Source organism: Odocoileus virginianus, chromosome 10 (genome assembly GCF_023699985.2).
Source record: "Odocoileus virginianus isolate 20LAN1187 ecotype Illinois chromosome 10, Ovbor_1.2, whole genome shotgun sequence".
Taxonomy (NCBI): Eukaryota; Metazoa; Chordata; class Mammalia; order Artiodactyla; family Cervidae; genus Odocoileus; species Odocoileus virginianus.
The window spans coordinates 27641452-27663652 of record NC_069683.1 but is presented as its reverse complement, the minus strand read 5'-3'; the positions used below and the strand labels follow the sequence as shown (position 1 = coordinate 27663652).

Genomic DNA, 22201 nt, shown 5'->3' with positions numbered 1-22201 from the left:
GCTCTACAAGGGAAAAAACTGAATTTCTTTCTAGTCAAATACTTCAGTCTCTGAGAATCAAAATTGTTTGAATTAATGGAAATGTGACCACAAATCTTGTGAAATTTGGGAGTCACAGCTTAAAAATTGAAAAGCCCAATCTATTTTGTCTGTGAATTATGGGAAGAAAATCATTATTTTGTTACAATGGAAGAATACCTAGGACTGTATTTTAAGAATTATTGTTCTAATTATTTGGCTATCTGAATTGTCCAATTTTACCTCTATTGTTATTGGTGTTTGTGAGAAAATAAAGTTCACTATCAATCAGGGTTTTGCAGAATTATTTGGGTTCCAGGGACATGCCATTTTGGCGATGGCTGTCTTGACATCCTTATTCCTCAGTGTGTAGATGAGAGGGTTGAGGACAGGTGTGAGAATAGCATACACCACATTGCCCATGATGTGGAAGTCAAGAGGCAGGTCAGCCCTGTAGGCCACGTAGGCTATGGCAATGGATGAGTAGTAAGTGCCAACCACCAGGAGGTGGGAGCTGCAGGTGGAGAAGGCTTTTGACCGTCCTTCTCGGGAGCTGATGCGAAGCACTGAGGCCAGGATGTGGGCATAGGAGAGAAGCACCAGGAGAAGGGGCAGGAAGGACACCACCATGGCGATGCAGAAGCCCATGAAGGTCTGGGGTGTGGTGTCAGAGCAGGAGGCCTGGACCACAGCTAAGTGGTCACAGAAGCAGTGGTAAATGTGAGCGATGTTTTCAAAAGTCATGTGCGAGGTCTGCACCACTGCTGGGATGGGCAGAAGGAGGGCAGTGAGCCAGGCACTGGCTGCCAGGGCAGCATTGGTCTGTGGGGTCATGAGCACAGGGTAGTGCAGTGGGCGGCAGATAGCCACATAGCGGTCATAGGCCATGACCACCAGGATGAAGGCTTCAGAGCAGGAGAAACTGTGGAAGAGGTACATCTGTAGGAAGCAGGCAGAGAAACTGAGGTAGTGATCCCCATGCAAGAATAAGGACAGCATCTTAGGGGACAGTTGTTGTGGTGAAGAGGATGTCCAGGGCTGAGAGGTTGATCAAGAAGAAGTACATGGGCTTGTGGAGGTTGGGCTCTGTCACCACAGCCACCAGGATCAGGGTATTTCCCACCAGGATGAGCAGGTAGAGGAGGAGAAAGATGAAGAAGATAGGAAGGAAGAGGGATTTCGGCAGAGAAGGGATGCCCATAAGGTAGAAGATGGTCCATGACCCCTCTGATTCATTACAGGCTATAGTCTCCATGATGGTTTAAGCTGGATGCCCAGGAAGTGGGCAGTGGGAGCACTTGGAAACCAGAACAATCGGTGATTTGGAATATGAATTACAGAGTGATCACTGTATAATGTAACCAACACTAGAAGAGACATGATGGGCTCTGTCTTCATCCTCTCCCAGAATTCCCTTTTTCCTTTTAAAAAATAATGTGGCAAAATTACCTACGATATACCAAACCATGTGTTACATGCTGAGTATATAACAAGTTGAACAAAACAAAGAAGTTCTCTAACTTAATGGAGCTGAAATTTCAGTGGTAGAGAAAGACATTAAGCAAAGAATCACATAATTATTTAATTTCAGTTGTGCTAAATGTTGTGGAAGAACTCTGTTGGTCCCCCCGTCCATGTCGCATATGATCCTTCAGGGATGTTGAGTCTCTTAAACCATGTCCTTGATCTCCTTTCTCTTTGGCATTGCTTTTAAGTTTTTTAAAAAGTGACATCTTTGTCACCACCTTGCTAGGGAGGCCTGATTTCTCTAAAGTTTATAGCAACATTCTATCTTCTCATCATGATTATTGACCAGGAATGGCTCCCTCTCCCTTGTTTGCTGGATGCAGTGGTTCTGCCTGTCTCTAAGTTGAGTACTCCCTTTTCTGTCTCTGGATGTGGGGCTCTTTGTCACATTGCAGTGATGGGAGTGACACTGAAAATGCCTTTGGCGGAAAGAGCCATTCCTGACTGGAGTCGGAACTGAGCATAGATTCTCCTGCAACTGGGCAGCAACAGAGAATCCAGGGAGTATATCTGTGTTACTCTTGAACTTGCCTCTCTGCTGCATGCAGCTCAGCTCAAACTCCTGTTTGGCACACCCACTCTCCACCGGGCTTCTCTGTCCCTGGTCATTGCTTGAGAAGCATTTTAGATGGAGAGGAACTGGAGGTTTGCTTGCAATGGCTGCTCCAAGGCCAAAGAAGCCCCCTACCCCCCGCCAAGAAGGAATCAGGAGGAAGTGTTTTCATAGATCTGGGGGGATTGAATTAAGAGAAATACTGATTTGCCATCTACTTGATACTTGCCCCTTGGGCTAAACAATCCCTGTTCCCATTGCAAGCAAGTCCATGTTGATCCTGATGATTCTGTGAGCAGGGCCCCACACTTTTCCTAGAGTCGCCTCTAATTTCTTCTTGAAACACCTCTTATGCATAAAACCATCAATGAAAAAGCTGGAAAAAACCTTTCATTTTCAGATCTAACCAGTTTTCCTCCTGAAGGCAAGCACAAAAAGGGCAGGAACTTTCCCAGGTACCAATGGCACTGGATGCAGAGTCATCCCCAGAACTCAGGTCTTTGATTCCTGGGACAGGACTCTTCTACTTCCCATGTCTCCTGGGGAATCCAGAAGTTCAGCTTTTCAGGGGAGACCATATTAAGACCAAGGTTTTCTGTTTCCCTTCCCACTTTTTCATTGATAATCAGACAACTTTATAATTCAAGTTTTTATCTTGAGTCGCTATGGGATAAGCACTAAGAACTAGTATCTGGCAATGCAAATCTTCCTTTAAAATAATATTCCAAAAATCAGACCCCAGGATCTAGCAAAAAAAAGTGAACCTGTTTTGCACTACCATGGACATTTTTGCTCTCAGACAGGCAGTCATGTCTGCAGTCCCGGGTGAGGCAGAGCAGGGGATCTGAGGGGCAGAAAGGCTGAGAGGGGAGGCCAGTGGGGCCCTAGAAGGCCATCAGTTTTGCTACCACTCTCATCCCACTGCTACCCACTCTCATCCCTTCTGTCTCACTGCTTAGACGATGAAGGAGGGATGCTGATACCTCAGTGGAGGGGTGGGACATGGCTTTTTATTGCAGGTGGTACTGGACCATCCAATAGGCATGGGACAGCAGCCAAACAGGGACACCAAAAGTACTTTATGAAAGAACTTGGCATTTTATCTTTCAAAGCACCATTCAACTAGCCCATCAAAGGGAATATCCAAATTTGGTTGAATTTTCTTACATTTATTTTATAGGTTAGGGCTCTTATTTTGCTTTAGATTACACACTACATCTGAGTGATGCCATCCTGTGCTTTAGGGACTAATGGGGCACAGAATTTGCCCCAGAAGGTCCTCCCTGGTGGGACTGTCTATGAGAGAGTTACAGTGCAGGTGGGGACAGGGAAGGACAGAAAGACCAATCACTGAGTGTCCAACCTGATGCTGCACTTGATGGACATCATCTCCTCCTTCATCCAGCCCTTTCAGGGAGTGGTTACGCCCCTCAGCAAATGGGAAACCAAGGACTGGAGAAAGACAGGCCCTTGTTCAAGGTCCCAGCTGGCGAGGGGTGAGAGCAGAGATGGTTAGGAGGCAGACTGCTGTTAAAGAACTCCACCTTGCAACCAGGAGTCCTGGCTCCTCGACCAGCTCTGCTACTTGCTTGCTGTGACTCTGGGTCCCTGAGACTTGGTTTTCTCATCTGTGTAGTGAGAGGTTTAGAGAAAATCTCTGAGGGGCTTCCAATCCAATGAACCCTTTCCCGAGTGTCCACTCTGTGTCTGGCAGAGTCATGTCACATGGCTCTCCCACCTCTCCTGAGTACCTGCTACCAGCCAGGGGCTTTACCTTCCTCTGTCCTGTGGGCCTTAGTGGTCAAGAATATGCACTTATGAGACAGAAAGGACTGGAGTCCCATCCCAGCTCGTACCTGCAGTTGTGTGACCTTGGGCAAGTCACTTTTCTCTGTCTGAACTCATTTCCCTCATTTGTGACCTTCCGAGATTGTTGTGTCCTTGTGGAGAGAATGCGAAGAGAACGTTTAGACAATGCTACACAAGAGCCTGGAGCAGGTAAGCACGCAGAGTGCCCTCGTGTTTCCAATGGTTACTGCTCCATCAGCCTTGATTTCCTATGGGAGGAAATAATTTGATGAGGATGTGGTTTGAACCCCACATGTAAGAGTCCTCCTTTGCCTGGACCTGTCAGAATGTGTGGCCCAAGGTCTCACAACCCACGTGTGCACAGCCAACCCATATTCTGGGCTCCTGCCTCTTGTTCGCACCCAGCCAGTCTCCCTGATCCCTGGCCCAAGTTCATACACCCTGGCTTCTCTACCCTTGTCTGCTGGTCCCAGTTTTCTCTGCCTGTCTCTGGACGCTTCATCCCTGGTCCTGCTTACCTGTTAAGCTGGTCCATACTGATGGGTCCTGTTGTGTCTCCATGTGAAGACTTGTTAGAGGCTGAGCCATGACCTATTAAACCCTCGGCTCCCTGCTTTCAGGTAGGCCTCCTGGGGTTATTTTCTTCAAGATGGTGCTCCCTTGAGGACCCGCCATCCCTCAGGAATAAACTCCCTGGCATCATCTAGAGCATACATGAAGAGTGAGGTAGGATTTGTCCCTAGGCTTTGCTGGTAATGATTAGAACATTATTAACAGCTCTCAGGGGCCTCAAACTTTATGCCAATGGTATAACCTTCATTCTCATTATAAGTCTGACTGATATTCATGAATGGGTCATCTTGTGTATCTGATTTTGCCTACTTTTGCTGATCTTAGAGAGTTTTCTCACCATGAGTTCCCTTTGGTAAATTGTCACACTGGGACAAAAATATCTTCACAGTTTGAGGCCTTTCTCAGAAGCCTATTGCCTTAAATCTCTCTAGATCTCTTCTTCACCAAACCTGTTACCTTGCTCTAAGTTACTTCATATCCCAGCAAAGATTAGCCATTGCTCATAAACTTGTATAGATCCAAACCTCTTTCCATTTTACCTTCCAGGTGAGATGAACCTACCAGGTGAAAGACAAGAGGCACTGGCAAAGGTTCTGCCCACTGACAGGATTCATCTTCCTGTTGATCCTTCAGGGCCTTCCTGAATGGGCTGTAATATAGCAGCAGTCCATGTTTGAGTAGTCTCAGCATATTGGGAAGAACTGTTTGTGAATCAAGCCTGATTTCTTTCTTCTTGGGAGAGTTGATTATAGGGAACTTCCCATGAGGCCCTATGTCAGAGTTGATGGGAAGATATCAATATTGCAAGATGGTGCATCTTGGAAGTCTGAGCCACCCACTCATGCAACTGTCTTGTGCCTTCAAGTTCTGCTTGAGCTAATATAATGTTTATTACCTGACTTCCCACTTGACAGTGGGATGTTTTTGTACATATCCAATTTTATATTTTGTTTGTTCAAATTAATACCCAGTTTGTAAGGGTCAGCTTGGGACCCATAGTCCTTTAGTGTTTCTTTTCAGGCTTTTGGCTGCACTAGGACCAGGGACTGTTTCTCAAAAGGAAAACAGTTATCAGCAGGAAAAAAAAAAAAAAACCCCACATAGTTCACTCTAAAATCCTAGGGTCTGCACTGTGTTTCTCCTACCAATAGTGCAAAAACTCAAAGAGGACTTTTAAGTATTGCCTATGACAGAGTACCTTCTTTGGAACTAAACCTCATGCCAAAAACAACTGTAAAAGCTGGATAAAATATGTAAAACAATTGTTTGAAGGCTTCAGAGACCTTGAAAGACTGTGATCCTTGAAAATAGGAAAGCTCATGAAGTAATTTCCACACGATCGGAGATTTTTACCTGAGGGCATTTCCCAATTTGCAGGACTGAAGAATAGAGCTCAATTAGAAAAATAAAGTCCTAATAAACTGAGGAGATACAAGTTGGAATTTGGATTACCGAAAGGGCTGGAAATTAAAAGGCAAAATACTGGGGAGGATAGTACTGCAGGGAAGGCCCTTCAAAATCTGTACAAATTCCCTTCAAGTCAGGGACCAACTCTTCAGGTGTACATGTATAGGGAAAGACTTTGAGAAAACAGAAGACAGCAGCTGGGAAGTTACAAAGCTGCAGAAAGAGTTTAGCAGCCACATGATGCTGGTGAGGCAGAGGTTGGAATCAAGCCCTATTCAAGTGGATGGGCCTGAGTAAGTGCTCCAGAATTTAAGAAGCCTCAAGGGAAATTAAAAACACATTCTGAGTTGAAAAAAACAGAGAAGTACAATATTTCAAAATTTGTAGGGAATTACGAAAGCAGTAGCTAGAGGGAAATTTATAGAGTTTAATACTTATATCGGAAAAGAATAAAAGGCTCATATCAACAATCTAATCTTCACTTTAAGAAACTAGAAAAAGAATATAAAATTAAACCCAAAGTACTTAAAAGAAAGAAAATTATAAATATTATAGCAAGAATCAATACAACAGAAAACAGAAAAACAGCTGAGCAGAATCAATAAAACTAAAGGCTGATTCTTTTTTTTGGGAGTATAATTGCTTTACAATGTTGTGTTAGTTTCTGCTCTACCACAAAGTGAATCAGCTCTATTTATACATATATCACCTCCATCTTGAGCCTCCCTCCCACACCTCCATCCCCCCCGCAGGTCATCATAGAGCACTGAATTCCCTGAGCTTCCCTCCAGCTATTTTATGATGGACATTTAAATTTAAAATCTGATTCTTTGAAAAATCGATAAAATTGATACATCTATAGCCAGATTGACCAAGAAGAAAAATTGAAGACACAAATTAGCAACATTCAGAATGAAAGAAGAGATATCACAGACTTTAAAAGGATAATGAAAGACTGCTACAAATAACTCTATGCCTATAAATTCTATAATGTGGATGAAATGGACAAATTCCTCGAGAGGTACAAACTACCAAAACCCATTCAAGAATAAACAGACAATTTTAAAACTTCTATATCTAGGACTTCCCAGGTGGTGCAGTGGATAAGAATCTGCCTGCCAAGGCAGGGAATATGATTGTATCTCTGGTCTGGGAAGATTCCACATGCCTTGAGCAACTAAGCCTGAGTGCCTAGAGCCTGTGCTCTGCAACAAGAGAAGCCACCACCACGAGAAAGCCATGCTCCACAACTAGAAAAAGGCCACACAGAGCAACAAAGATTCAGTCAAAAATAAACAAACACAAAAAAACCCATACTTCTACATCTAGTAAAGAAATTGATCTTGTAGAAAAAAAATTTTCTAAAAGGAAATTCCAGACACAGGTCATATCATAGGAAAATACTACTAAATATTTAAGGAAAAAAAATACCAATTCTACATAATGTTTTCCAGATTATAGAAGAGGAGAGAAAACTTTCCAACTCATTTTATAAGGCCAGCCAATATTAACCTAATATCAAACTAGGCAAAGGAATTAATAGAAAACTGCAGATCAGTATCCCTCATGTGGAAATCCTAAACAAAATATTTTAAAAAATCAAACCTAGCAATATTTATAGAGGACAATATATCATAACCAAGTGGAGTTCATCCCAGGAATTAAGAATCTGTTCAACATTCAAAACCAATCAATGAAAAGGCCACCATATTAACAGACTAACCAAAATGTACACTTAAATATAAACCTAACAGGATATGTGGGGCTTCCCTCATAGCTCAGTTGGTAAAGAATCTGCCTGCAATGTAGGAGACCTGGGTTTGATCCCTGGGTAGGGAAGATCCCCTGAAGAAGGGAAAGGCTACCCCTCCAGTATTCTGGCCTAGAGAATTCCATGAACTGTATAGTCCATGGGATTGCAAAGAGTCAGACACGATTGAGTGACTTTCACTTTCTTTCCTCAACAAAATATGTGCACAATCCATAGGCTAAAATCTACAAAACCCTGATGAATAAAATCAAAGAAAATCTACATGAATGAAGAGATATCCATGTTATTAAATTGGAAAACTCGATATTGTTAAAATGTCAAATATCCCAAATTTAATACATAGATTCAGTACAATCCCAGTCAAAACCCAGCAAGTTAGTTCCAAAATGTATATCAAAAAGCAAAGGAAATAAAGTAGTCAAAACAATTCTAAAACAGAAGAACAAAGTTGGGAGATTCACACTACCAAATTTCAACACTAAGTATAAAGTTATAGTAATCAATATGACGTGGTATTGGTAAAAGGACAGATAAATGTACCAATGGAACTGAAGAGAAAGCCCAGAAATAGACACAACTGTAGTTTGATATTTGACAAAAGTTCAAAGACAATTTAATGATGAAGAATAGGCTTTAAAAAATGGTGCTGGAACAACTGCATGTCTATACAAAAAATAAAATAATATATAATACCAAGAGTAGGCCCTAATGTAAACTATGGACTTTGAGTGATAATGTGTTATATAGATTCATGTTTTGTAGTTTTGATGAATGCAGCATGATTATGTAAGATGTTAAAATTAGAGGAAGCTGGATGAAAGGTAAGTAGAAACTCTGTACTATCTTTGTAACTTTTTGTAAGTATCAAATAATTTCAAAATGAAGTATTTTAAATGATTATAGAATGATTTAATTTCAATCTAATTTCGTAAGTAAAACTGTAACATATTTTTTAAAAGACTTCTCAATGCAATTTAAGCTGTTATGATTTTCCTTGTTGTTAAATTGTATCCCTCTTAGGATGTACAGTCAAAGCACTGTTTCGATGACTCTTACGGTAATTTTCCTAATGATCATGCCATTAATTTGATAGACATATAAGATCAACTGTTTCTGTTTATTTTAAAAAGGAGGGAATCACGTTTTTAATTTTCTATTTCTTTTAATTATATAAAAATTGCACATACATCTAAAGTCAGATTGTTTCTATTCCTGTCCCCCCGACTCTGTCCCTCTCTCTCCTTGTAGGTAACCATCTTTATTAATTCGAGGTTTCATCCTTCTGTGCGCATGCGTGCAAAGTCACTCCAGTTGTGTCCAAGTTGGTGCGACCCTATGGACCATAGCCCGCCAGGCTCCTCTGGCCATAGGACTCTCCAGGCAATAGTACTGTACTGGGTTACCATGCCCTTCTCCAGGGGATCTTCCCAACCCAGTGTCTCCTGCATTCCAGGCAGATTCTTTACCATTTGAACCACCAGGGAAGTCCATTAGCATATCCTAGATCAGTATACAGCTTTATCACTTCCTTTTTATAGATGCGTTATACTTAAAATAATTTTTTTTCAACCTGTTCCCTAATGATGAATGAGTACCCTAATGAATTATTGCCAATGTATCTTCGAGATTGACTCCTAGAAATGAGATTTCTGGGTCAAACGGTAAATGTATATGTACTTTTGGTGGGTATCACAGTAATGCTCTATCAATTTGCACCCTCACAAGCAATTTACAAGAGTTCTGATTTTCTACATGCATATTACCAAAATATTGTTTTGTTAATCTGATTATGTGGAAAATGGCATTTCAGTGTAATTTAAAATTTTTTTATTTACTATTTATATTTATTTTTGGCTGTGCCAGGCTTTCTCTAGTTGTGGTGAGCAGTGAGGAGATACTCTCTAGTTGCAGTGCAGAAATTTCTTATTGCTGCGGCTTTCTTGTTGTGAAGTATGGACTCTAGAACTCATCGGCTTCAGTAGTTGGAGCACATAGACTCAGTAGTTGTGGCACATGGGTTTAGTTGCCCTGCAGCATGTGAAATCTTCCCAGACCAGGGTTCAAACCCAAGTCCTCTGCACTGGCAGGCAGATTCTTAACCACTGGACCACTAGGGAAATTCACACTGTAGTTTTAATTTGTATTCTTTTTATACAGTATTTTAATACAGTAGACTACTTTTTCATTGTTTAAAGACCACTGTGTTTCTCTGGTAACCTATCTTTTCATATATTTTTCCCACTTTTATATTTGTATGTTAGATTTTTCTTCTAAAAATTCAGGAGGTAGGTAAGTATGTTATCGCTCAGTCATGTCTGACTCTTTGTGACCCCCCCACCCCACCATGGACTGTAGCTCACCAGGCTCCTCTGTTCATGGGATTCTCCAGGCAAGAATACTGGAGTGGACTGCCAGTTCCTTCTCCAGAACTCTTTATCTATTTTAGATATTTGCCCTTTCCCTGTGATGTAAGTCTTTTGTTTTTTGACTTTGCTTATAAAGATTTTTTTGCCATGCAGATTTTTTTTTTAAAAAAGAAAAAGCTTCATATGAAGAAGTGAAATTCTTATACAGTGCAAGATATCATATAAAGATGAACATTATTCCATTGCACTAGGGGGAAAGCCCTGGACCAAAATATGACAACCACTGTTGAAGTTGACTGCTCAACAGAATTTTCTTTTACCATTCTATATTTACTGATTTATTTACTCAAGAATATTTATTGAGTTGTTAATCTGTGGGGTCTTCCCTGGTGGCTCAGAGAGAAAGAATTCGTCTGCCAATGCAAGAGATGCGGATTCAATCCCTGGGTTGGGAATTTCCCTCAGAGAAGGAAATGGCAACCCACTCCAGAATTCTTGTCTGGGAAATCTCATGGACAGAGGAGCCTGGCAGGCTACAGTCCATAGTGTTGCAAAGAGTCAGACACGACTTAGCAATTCAACAACAACAACAATCTGTGCTGGGCACTGTTATTGGTATCCTGAGAGCAGAATTAGCTGCATCTAAAGGTCAAGGGCTCCTATTCCAGCCTGTGTCTTAAGATGTGTGATTTTGGTAATGGCTGCCTTGACATCCTTGTTTCTTAGAGTGTAAATGAGGGGATTGAGGATTGGCGTGAGAATAGCATATGCCACGTTGCCCATGATGTGGAAGTCAAGGGGCAGGTCAGCCCTGTAGGCCACATAGGCTATGGCAATGGATGAGTAGTAAGTGCCAACCACCAGGAGGTGGGAGCTGCAGGTGGAGAAGGCTTTGGAGCGTCCTTCTCGGGAGCTGATGTGAAGCACTGAGGCCAGGATGTGAGCATAGGAGAGAAGCACCAGGAGAAGGGGCAGGAAGGACACCACCATGGCGATGCAGAAGCCCATGAGGGTCTGCGGGGCGGTGTCAGAGCAGGAGGCTTGAACTAGAGCCAGATGATCACAGAAGCAGTGGTAGATTCTAGCAATGTTGTCATATGCCATCTGGGAGGTCTTCACCACTGCTGGGATGGGCAGAAGGAGGGCAGTGAGCCAGGCACTGGCTGCCAGGGCAGCATTGGTCTGTGGGGTCATGAGCACAGGGTAGTGCAGTGGGCGGCAGATAGCCACATAGCGGTCATAGGCCATGACCACCAGGATGAAGGCTTCAGAGCATGTAAAGCTTTGGAAGAGGTACATCTGCAATAAGCAGGAAGTAAAGCTGAGAAAATGGTCCCCAAACAGGAATAGGGACAGCATCTTGGGGACAGTGGTTGTGGTGAAGAGGATGTCCAGGGCTGAGAGGTTGATCAGGAAGAAGTACATGGGCTTGTGGAGGCTGGGCTCTGCCACCACAGCCACCAGGATCAGGGCATTACCCGTGAGGATGAGAAGGTATAAAAGGAGAAAAATTAAAAACACAGGGAGGAAGAGGGACTCTGGCAGGGAGGGGATGCCCACCAGGTAGAAGACTGGTGAGCCACCCAGTGATCCATTACAGGTTGTGGCCTCCATGGTGAGCCAGAGCTGTATTTATGGGAGATGGGCAGCTGGAACATCTGGGCACTGGGATATCTGGAAACAATAGAATCAAAGGATTCTGGAATGAGAAATCTTCAATATTTACACTCTAGTCAAAATATAAAGGTAATATTACAACCAGCTCTTGAGGACTGATTAGTAGGTTGTGGTATTAACTCCTACTATGTGAACCCAAAACTTCTACCTCCTTTCTTTTGTCAAACTAATTATTAATTAACCAATAACCTACCAAATGAAAGACTCGCCGTGTTCAGTTGACACAGTGATGAAAATGGAGAAGGCAGGCAAAGTCCCTATTTTCTTAGACTTTACATTTTACTAGGATAATCAGATGTAAACAGTTGATTGTTGAATTATGATTGTGAAAAACTCTCTGGAAAGATTTCTGTTAGTCTTCATCTTAGATTTTATGTATCTAGTTTGGGATGTCAGTTCTCTTAAGTCAAGTCCTTGAACTCATGCCTCTTCTTTTGCACTCAAAAGTTCCACCATGTTGCTTTGGAAGGACTGCTTTCTCCAAGGTTCTTTGCAACATGCTATTGTTCACATAGTTATCAAGCTTATTCTTCTCTTGTAAGTCTCGAATAGTGGTTCTTCCTGACTCCTTCTAAGCTAAGTGTCAGTACTTCCATTTTTGTGTAGAATATAATAGATCACACTAGCCCAACACTTCCACTGCAGCAATTAGGCAAAATTGGGTGAATTACAAATATATTTTTCAGTAATCTGGCGAAACACAGGTGCAAGAAGTATGCGATGAGTTGGATTTCTAGGGAGGAGGGTTCCTCTAAGGTGAACCGACAATCACTAGCTCTTTTCTTCTCTGGGAATATGACTCTGAGATTACTCCATCCCTGATATTGCTTCTAATAAAATATCTTTCATGCTATCGAATTATAAAAATGCCAAATCTAGACATGTCCAGTCAGGTTTTGTTTTTTTTTTTTTTTCCTTGTAGACAGAAGGGGCAAGAGCTTGCCCGAGAATACACAGCAGAGCTAGGACCAGAACCCAGACGTCTGACTGCCAGACTAAGCCTATTTATTCTACGTTATGTCTTCTGGAGAATCTAGAACTTAAGTTTTCATCTGGAGAGAGATTGGGCAACAATTTTCTCTTTCCATCTCCTTTTCTTAGGTGATACTGTCAACAACAACCCTAAATTCCAAATTGTTCTTAAGTTTCTTAAGTGTGGAGGGCGGGATGATGTGTAAGCGGGTGAAGGCTGGTAAAATGTCTTCGTAAAAGACACCAGAAATAGGCCACTCCTTTGTGAAGTCTTCCTTGAAAGAAAAAAAAAATGTTCTAGAGGTTGGCCTCCATTAACCAAGCAGAAAAGCAAAAACTCCTGCACCTTTCTGTAAAAGAGTGAACCCTCAGCTGACCAGATCCAGTCTCCCAAAGCCAGTCACCAGGTTTCTCTCACACCCAATGATGCAAATCACCTTTATTTTCTTGCATGTTGTAAGAGCTCAGAGAAGTCAATTTTGGATTGAATGTCACTGAGTTAAACTGAGTTGGGGTTTGAGGGGCAAAAATTCAGAGCCATCAAGTCTAACTCCTTCTCCCTCCTCTGGCTCATTTCTTTTAAGTGGGGGAGACATACTGAGTCTGAAGTCCGGAAACTGTTTTCTTAAGGTCAACTGACAGTTCATAGTAGAGGTAGGTCTTAAACCCAGTGTCCAAGCTCCCATCCAGTATTCATTAAGGATTTTTCGTGAGAGATGATCCCTTTGCCTCCATTTAAAGCTTATCTTCTTATAGCCTTATTTCTCCTGACTCTATTGTCAAATGGCAACTCCTTGCTCTTGTCTCATCCTTTTTCCAAACTAAGCTCTAGTGTTCCCTCCTCCAAGAGGTCTTTGTTGATCTCAGCTAGCTCTCACTGTTCATGTGCTTTTTTTGGACATCACTATGATCACACTGGATTGTCTCTTCTCTGTTTATGTGTCTGTGGTTCCATCAGACTGGAAGCCCAGGGTTGTAACTAGGCCTGATTTTCTATTTAATGAAGCACCAGCACCCTTCTCAGGAACTTGGGGTTCCAGAGACAGGCCAGAATGCAGTTTCCCAACTGACTGTGTTTTGCTACTCACTCATAAAATTAGAATGAAAGGATCATTAGCAATAAATAGTTTTAGTCTAACCCTTTTCTTATATGCAGAGAACAAAAAAGGTATGGGGCTAAGAAGCAGGCTGTGATTTGCCCATGGTCACACAGTAAGTTAATGACAGAACCAGAATTAGACCATCAACAGGGTTGTGTTATCACTTTGAGTCCAGGATAGATAAGCAATGAGTCCAGGCTGCTTCATCTACTTGGGGCCACAAGACAGATCAGTAAGTTGATGTTTATTTGCTCATCCTAAAGGCACTGACACACTTTCCTCCCCTAAACTTCTGCTTGGCAGAGTTGGCCTATGCAACAAACCAACAAAACGTGTTTAGGGTGCTAGCTAGATAACAGTATGAAAAAATGTTTGTGAAATAATTTAGCATTTGATATTTTAAAAAATCATCATTTGATGTAACAACACAGCAAAAATCGGAAAAGTTTTGGAATCCTTTACATTTATTTTGTGATTTAGATTAAATGATTTTATTTTGAATACATATTTCAGGGGGTGTTTTTAGGACTTAAGGACACTAAACATTATTAGAAGATCATTTCTTTGGTCAAGATTATCTATGAGCCAGTTACAGTGCTGGAGGGAACAGAGAACAGAAAAACCAATCACTGAACGTCCAACCTGACACCATGCATTTCTCTTCCCATCATGCAATCTTGCCATGGAGTGGTTATGCCCGTTCAACAAAGGAGAAACTGAGGGTTGGAGAAGAACAGGTATTTGTTCAAGGCTGGTGAGGGGAGAGAGCAGAGGTTGTTCTGGAGTCAGCCTGCTGGCAAAAGGCTGAGCCCTGCCTGGCAACCCAGAGTCCTGGCCCCTTGCTTGCCGTGACTTTGAGCCTCGAGGCCTTAGTCTTCCCATCTGCAAAATGAGCAACTTGGGAGAGATGATCTCCTCCAACTCAATACACACTTTTTAGTGTCCCCTCTGGATCTGGCCCCACAAAGGGTCTGAGCTGAATGACTCTTGGCCTAAGACTCTAGAGAGAGTAAGGTTCTCCCATTTATTAAGGTCCTGGTGCATGCCTCATTCTTTATAGTTGTGTCATTGTACATCTCTACAACTCCCAAATCCATGCCGTTCTCTTGTATTTCCCCTACCCTGTGCTATTCCCACAGAAAAGGAGAATAGGTGTGAATTATAGAGTTTGGGTTTATCACCTGGAATTAGAAAGACCTGGGTTTCCATTCTGGCCCTCCCTCTTTCACTTTCCCTCTCTGAACTCCCTATGACTCACAGTGTTGACGGTCACCTTGTTGAATATTCCCATTTCTTTTACCATCCTCAGCCTTGCTTCCTTGTGAGAAACTATTACAAGACCATCGGCCTCTTGCTTGTTGCACATCCCTGTCTGTCCTGCCAAGGTGGCTGACCCAGGGTCACACGGTCAGACTATGTGTGCACACGGGGATCTGGATGCCAGCACAGCACGGGTGTACGCCTGGGCTTCTGGCTTCCCTGAAACTGCCTGCCCATCCACCCCAGACTTTTCTCCCTTCTGAACACTCCCTTCCCAGCCCAGCTCACCTGCTGTGCCTGATCCACCTTGGCGTCTTCTGTGGAGTCACCACACTTGGCCCTGGGGAAAGAGCCAGGTTGGAGCCGAGCCACGGCCCATTAAAGCCCAGAGCCAGGCCCTGTGGGGGTGCTCTCCTTCAAGTTGGCTCCCCAATGGGACCCCACATCTGCCCACTGGGAACACTTCCTAGGGTGGAGTGGGGGACTTGGCCCTTGGCTTTGCAGCTAATGAAAACAGCGTCATTAACCATCCTCATGGGTCCCAGAATTTTATCACTAACAAAGCAGTTTGATTCCTGTTTTCCTAACTGGTCTCACAACAGCCAGTAGGATAATTCCTACTATGTGGCATTCAAGGAAACCAAGATTAAGAGAAGTAGAGTGACTTGACCTAGGTCACATGGGTTGCTGGTGGCAGAGCTGGGATTTGGACCGCAAATCTGGTTCAGCAGTGGATCATCTTGTGGCTGAGACCTGAGTTCTTTCCAATGATGTCACCTTATCCTCACTGAGCCTTCCTTCCCCTATCTTGTAAGAGAGTGTAAGGGGCTACTGGGAAGATTTCGTGCTTAGCCCAGTGTCAATCACATGATAAACATTCAGTTAAGTGAGAGCTATTTTTTTTTTTCTAATTAAACAAATAGACTGCAACATTGACTTTAAACACTTTGCTTGATGAACGGAGGGTGAATATTTTGCTAATAGTCAAGCATTATTTTCTTGGCTGTGTTGGGCCTTAGTTGCCTCATGAAGGACCTTCTGTTGTGGCTTGTGGGTTTAATTGCACCATGGCATGTGGGATTTTATTTTCTGGGCCAGGGATTGAACGAGTGCCTGCACTGCAAAGTAGATTTTTAACCACTGAACCACTAGAGAAGTCTCCAGAACTATTATTTTAATGAACTTAACTAGGAAGCCCTTTCCCATGATTGGAATATAATCAGTGCTGCTATATGTGAGGTGGGGGTCTGTGCCCCACCCCCAGGGCAGTGCCAAAGCCTGTTCCCGCCTCAGGCTTTCTCATTCTCTCCTTTGGCTCCACAGCTCTCTTTCCATTATTCTTTCACTAATGTGTGTAAAATTTAATTTCACAAGTAACAAATAGATCCCATTGTTAAGTATTTTCATCAATTCAGAGCTTTTTTGAGTAAAAAGTGGAAATTTTCTTCACATCAGCCCTTCCGCACAGTTCCCCTTCCTTCCTCACAAGTCATCACTATGACTGATTTGGTGTGTTCCTTTCAGACCTTTTCTAAACGTTTGTGTGTGCATAGCTGTGCTTTGCTTTTAGCATAAATGGAATCATTTTGTACTTATTGTGTCACTTATATTCTAACTTAATAAGTCTTGGAATCTTTCTATGTCTGATCTACTTCATTCTTTTATCTGATATTTGGTATTTGATGGTATGGGTATTATATACTTTATCTAATAATTATCCTGCTAATGAATATTTGAGCTATATCCAATTATTGACATTATGAACAATGTTATAATTAACATACTTTTTTTAAAAAGTTACTTTTAATTGGAGGCTAATTGCTTTACAATGTTGTATTGGTTTCTGTCATACAACAATGTGAATCAGTCATAAGTATACATATGTCCCCTTCCTCTTGAACCTCCCTCCCACCCCCACCCCATCCCACTCCTCTGGGTTGTCACAGAGCACCAGATTGAGCTGTCTGTGCTATAGAGTAAATTCCCACTAACTATTTTACATGTGGTATGTTTCACTGTTACTTTCTCACTTTGTCCCACCCTCTCCTTCCCGCACTGTGTTCACAAATCTGTTCTCTATGTCTGCATCTCTATTCCTGCCCTGAAAATAGGTTCATCAGTACAATTTTTCTAGATTTCATGTATGTGCATAGGATATTTGTTTTTCTCTTTCTGACTTATTTCACTCTGTATAACAGGCTCTAGGTTCATCCACCTCACTACAACCAGGTCAGATTTGTTCATTTTATGGCTGAGTAATATTTCATTGTAAAAACGTACCACAGATTCTTTATCCATTCATCTGTTGATGGACATCTAGGCTGTTTCCATGTCTTGACTATTGTAAACAATACTGCAATGAACACTGGGATACATGTATCTTTTTGAATTATGACTTTCTCAGGGTATATGCCCAATATTGGAATTGGTGGTTCATCTGACAGAATGATTCATAATTTTTAAAGTAATCTCCATACTGTTCTCTGTAGTAGCTGTATCAGTTTACATTCCCACGTGCAGTGAAAGAAGGTTCCCTTCTCTCCACATCCTCTCCAGATTTATTATTTGTAGATTTTTTTTGTTGATGGTCATTCTGACTGGTGTGAGGTGATCAGTTCACTTCAATTCAGTCACTCAGTTGTGTCCAACTCTTTGTGACCCCATGGACCACAGCAAGCCAGGCCTCCCTGTCCATCACCAACTCCTGGAATTTACCCAAACTCATGTCCACTGAGTGGTGATGCCATCCAACCATCTCATCCTCTGTTGTCCCCTTCGCCTCCTGCCCTCAATCTTTCCCAGCATCAGGGTCTTTTTCGAATGAGTCAGCTCTTTGCATCAGGTGGCCAAAGTATTGGAGTTTCAACCTCAACATCAGTCCTTCCAGTGAACACTCAGGACTGATCTCCTTTAGGATGGACTGGTTGAATATCCTTGCAGTCCAAGAGACTCTCAAGAGTCTTCTCCAACACCACAGCTCAAAAGCATCAATTCTTTGGCACTCAGCTATCTTTATAGTCCAACTCTCACATCCATACATGACCACTGGAAAAACCATAGCCTTGACTAGATAGACCTTTGTTGACAAAGTAATGTCTTTGCTTTTTAGTATGCTGTCTAGGTTAGCCATGACTTTTCTTCCAAGGAGTATGTGTCTTTTAATTTCATGGCTGCAGTCACCATCTGCAGTGATTTTGGAGCCTAAAAAATAAAGTCAGCCACTGTTTATACTGTTTCCCCATCTATTTGCCATGAAGTGATGGAACTGGATGCCATGATCTTAGTTTTACCTCACTGTAATTGTGATTTACATTTCTCTAATAATGAGCGATGCTGAGCACTTCCTCTTTAGAGAAATGTCTGTTTAGGTCTTCCATCTGTTTTTTGATTGGGTTGTTTGTTTCTCTGGTGTTGAGCTCCATTAGCTGCTTGTATACTTTGGAGATTAATCTTTTGTTGGTGGTTTAATTTGCAGTTCTTTTCTTCCATTCTGTAACAGACTCTTAACATACATTTGAGGGGCACATATGCCCAAATATATCTCTGAGATAGACTCTTAGAAGCAAGAATTCTGGGGTGAGCAGTAAGTAGATTTTGTTTTATTTTTTTTATTTTTTAAAATTCATTTTTATTGGAGTACAGATGTTTTGCACTATTGTTTAGTTTCTACTGTATGAATAGATTTGAGTTGATTTTATAGATTTTTAAATCTGCATGTGTTCATGGACAGGGATGGTCCCAGCTTCAAACCCACAGAGTCTGAGAACACTGAGAAGAGACTTCCATAATGAATCTCTACTCACTATAGATTTATAACCGCAGGATACAAGGTTATTAAGCCTTTCAGCTGAATACAAAACTTCATGGAAACCAAAAACTGGTACCACAGCCCCTCCTGATCTGATGAACTTCATGATGGAGCTAAAGATGGTTTTGGAAGTTTCTTTGAATAAAAAATGAGAACTATGTGTGTCCTCTCTTTCTCTCCAGATCTACTCCTTTTGATCAAAGAGAGAAATTTGAGTTGGGGATAAATTTATACATGTGGATCTCTGCTTCTGGTTGGTAAAGGTAAATCCTGAAAGTGCTTCTGGGAGAGATAATCTAATCATTCTTAAGTAAAAGGCAAAGAATTTTATAGAATAACCAGATTGTTAGGTGGATTCTTTTGTTCTGTTTTCTGTTTCGCAGACACTACAGAACTCCTTAATAAACAACCAGAGCCAGCTTTTGGCAGCATGAGGATGACTAAAGGCTTTCTGGGATGTTACGGATGAAACTAATTCAAAGACTCGGAAACTTGGGTCAGAAGAACCTACATGGAGTACAACAGTTAAGTCAGAGAAAACAAGCATAAACCAAGATTTAGATTCCTTTTAGGTTTCTATCTTTATTTTGTTTTACCAAAGAAAATGAACCTAAATAGAAGAGCTAAACAGTTGGCTGAGATTTCTGTGTAAAAAGCCAATATTCTAAGACTTACTATTACCACATTATGGAATAAAATATGATTTCTTTCTTTACCTCTGAGAATAAAAATGTCCTCAAACCTCTAGGAAATTACTGGTTCTTCTATAACTATGGTGACAAATAGTCATCAGAACTTTTTTAAACCTGTTTTCATCTCTCAATGACAGCTCTGTATCAGTGCACATATTGCTGAACGCCAGCCAATCAATCAGTCACCCAGAACTGCTTCACTCCGGTAACCACACTTCCATGGCTAAAGGCAAACCAATCCCTAGATATTCCTACTCCTGAAAGTCCACCAACCCTTAATCTCCACATTTTCCACAACTCTATTTAAGATCAGCTCCCTGTGTTTCTCAGAAACAAACCATGCCAGAAACTATAGCTTTCCCATGCTTAAGCTAGTGATGAACTCAGCTTTTCATTTCAGATGTTGTATGGTGGTATCTTTTAACATTTCTTATTTATGTCTCTGTAGATGGTATTAATGTCTTTCTTTTCATTTTTATTTTAGTAATTAGCTCTTCTTTCTTTTTTCATGCTCAGTCCAGATAAAGTTCTGTCAAGTTTGTTGATACATTTAAAGAATCAGTGTTGGTTTTGTCTGTCTTCTCTGCAGCTTTTCTATTCTCTTTTCATTTATTTTCAATCAAATTTTTACCATTATTTCATGCCTACTGCTTGCGTTGAATTTAGTTTGCTTTTCTTTTCTAATACCTTAAAGTTAAAAATTACGTTATTAATTTTGATATTCCCCCTTTTAAGTGTAAATATTAATATAAGTATTTACAGCTATAAATTTCCCTCTAAGCACTGTTTTGGGCTTCCCTGGTAGCTCAGCTGGTAAAGAATCCACTGCAGTGCAGGAGATCTCAGTTCTACTCGTGAGTCAGGACGATCCCTTGCAGAAGGGATAGGCTGCCCATTCCAGTATTCTTGAGATTCCCTGGTGGCTCAGATACTAAAGAATCTGCCTGCAACTTGGGAAACCTGGCTTTGATCCCTGGGTTGGGAAGATCCCCTGAGGAGGGCATGGCAACCCACTCCAGCATTCTTGCCTGGAGAATCCCCACGGACAAAGGGGTCTGATGGGCTACAGTCCACAGGGTTGCAAAGAGCTGGACATGACTGAGTGACTAAGCACAGCACAGCACAGCATTCAGTGACAGCCTTTATTATTTTAGAGAAAGCATAGAAAAAGTGTGCATATTATTTTTAAAATGTACTGCTTAGAACCAAAAAAAGCTAGTGTAGAAATAATGAAGTCAAAGGTGAAACTAGACAAAGTTAGTGTGAACAATTCTGACAATATACTTGAAAAAACATAAGAAGATAGAAGAAATTAAAGAGAACCATGTTATTTGGAATACAAACAGAAAGAACAAAATAAGAATTTAATATACTTTAACCACTTCATTTACCATAAAGAATATAAACAATCAATGCATAAAAATAGTATTACAGGGACCTCCCTGTCAGTCCAGTGGTTAAGAACCCTCACTTTCACTGTGTGGGAGTGTACATCTGCTCCCTGGTCAGGGAACTAAGGTCCCGTGTACAGTGAAATGTGGCCAAAAATAGAGTGTTACATAAATATGCTTCCCTTAGCTCAGCTGGTAAAGAATCCACCCCGATTTGATTCCTGGGTCGGGAAGATCCCCTGGAGAAGGGATGGGCTACCCACTCCAGTATTCTTGCGCTTTCCTGGTGGCTCAGATGGTAAAGAATCTGCCAGCAATTCAGGAGACCTGGATTCGGTTTCTGGGTTGGGAAAATCCCCTGGAGAAGGGAACAGCTACCCACTCCAGTTTTCTGGCCTGGAGAATTCCACAGACAAAGGAGCCTGGCAGGCTACAGTCCATGGAGTCACAAAGAATTGGACATGACTGAGCAACTTTAGCTTTCAAGAAAGAATTTTCACTTTGCATAAGTGATAAGTAAAGTCAGCTTTAGAACTCAACATTCTAATTAAGTTTAAACGTATTTTAAACTAGCTTTTGAAATCTTAGAATCATTTTTTAAATTATTTTTTAATATTTCTCTTCCCTCCTCTCCAAGTAACATTGAGTAGCATTGAAATATGAAATATAATACATAGTAGGCTCATGATATACGTACTTAATACATGACAGCTTGTGTCATTTAGCTGACAGATCTGATTTTTCTGAGAAGAAGCTTAGGTAGCCATTTGTGAGGACAGATTACTTTTTAAAAATCCGATCATCTCTGCCTGTAATACAGCTTGGCTTATGTGATTACTCCAATGCTTAGTTGTTTTGGGTCTGTTTTTTTTTAAGTCTCCACTGGGAAGAATCAGTAACATTAGGACTATTAGTTGTGTACCCTATGACTCAGGATGAGCACTACACTTTTAGGTTAAAATGAAATTGATTTTCAGGAAGTATTTTTCTGATGTAAGTACAATTTATCTGAGTTTAATGTAAGAAGGTCTGTTGGCTATAAACCTAGCTCAAGTAGGACCTTAACACTGGCAGGCAGTCATCCTATATGTCCCTGCTTTGTTCCCTTGTCTTCTCTTCTACATGTCTTTTTCATTCCTTCTCTACTCAGTTCATGGATACCTATTCCCATTGTCACTACAGCGGATAAGGAGAGAAGTCCCACAGAGTTCCACCACATCTTCACTCACCTACCAGCATCGGTGCCCACACCTGCCTAAGAAGTTGATTTGTTCCCA

The 22201-nt window shown here is 41.5% G+C and overlaps 2 protein-coding genes and 1 long non-coding RNA gene across 3 annotated transcripts; 1 reads left to right on the top strand and 2 right to left on the bottom strand.

The window, feature by feature from the left end:
- Positions 1-306: 306 nt before the first annotated feature.
- On the bottom strand, positions 307-1406 carry LOC110150576 (olfactory receptor 2AT4-like). The gene is given in 2 exon segments (XM_020913590.2): positions 307-1023; positions 1025-1406. Coding segments are annotated over 2 exon segments (966 nt in total). The 5' UTR covers positions 1274-1406.
- A 9250-nt stretch (positions 1407-10656) lies between these two features.
- Positions 10657-11678, bottom strand: LOC110150585 (olfactory receptor 2AT4). Its single transcript, XM_020913595.2, has one exon. It carries the CDS (start codon positions 11636-11638, stop codon positions 10667-10669), a length of 972 nt encoding a protein of 323 aa, XP_020769254.2. The 5' UTR covers positions 11639-11678; the 3' UTR covers positions 10657-10666.
- Positions 11679-15699: 4021 nt separating this feature from the next.
- On the top strand, positions 15700-19556 carry LOC139037115 (uncharacterized). Its single transcript, XR_011489935.1, has 2 exons — positions 15700-19104; positions 19225-19556. It is a non-coding gene; the product is annotated as an uncharacterized lncRNA (long non-coding RNA).
- The last annotated feature ends 2645 nt before the right edge of the window (positions 19557-22201 follow it).

What these genes read in the sequence shown, in the direction of transcription:
- LOC110150585 (XM_020913595.2), bottom strand. Translation starts at nt 11,638, where the DNA reads ATGGAGGCCACAACCTGTAATGGATCACTGGGTGGCTCACCAGTCTTC.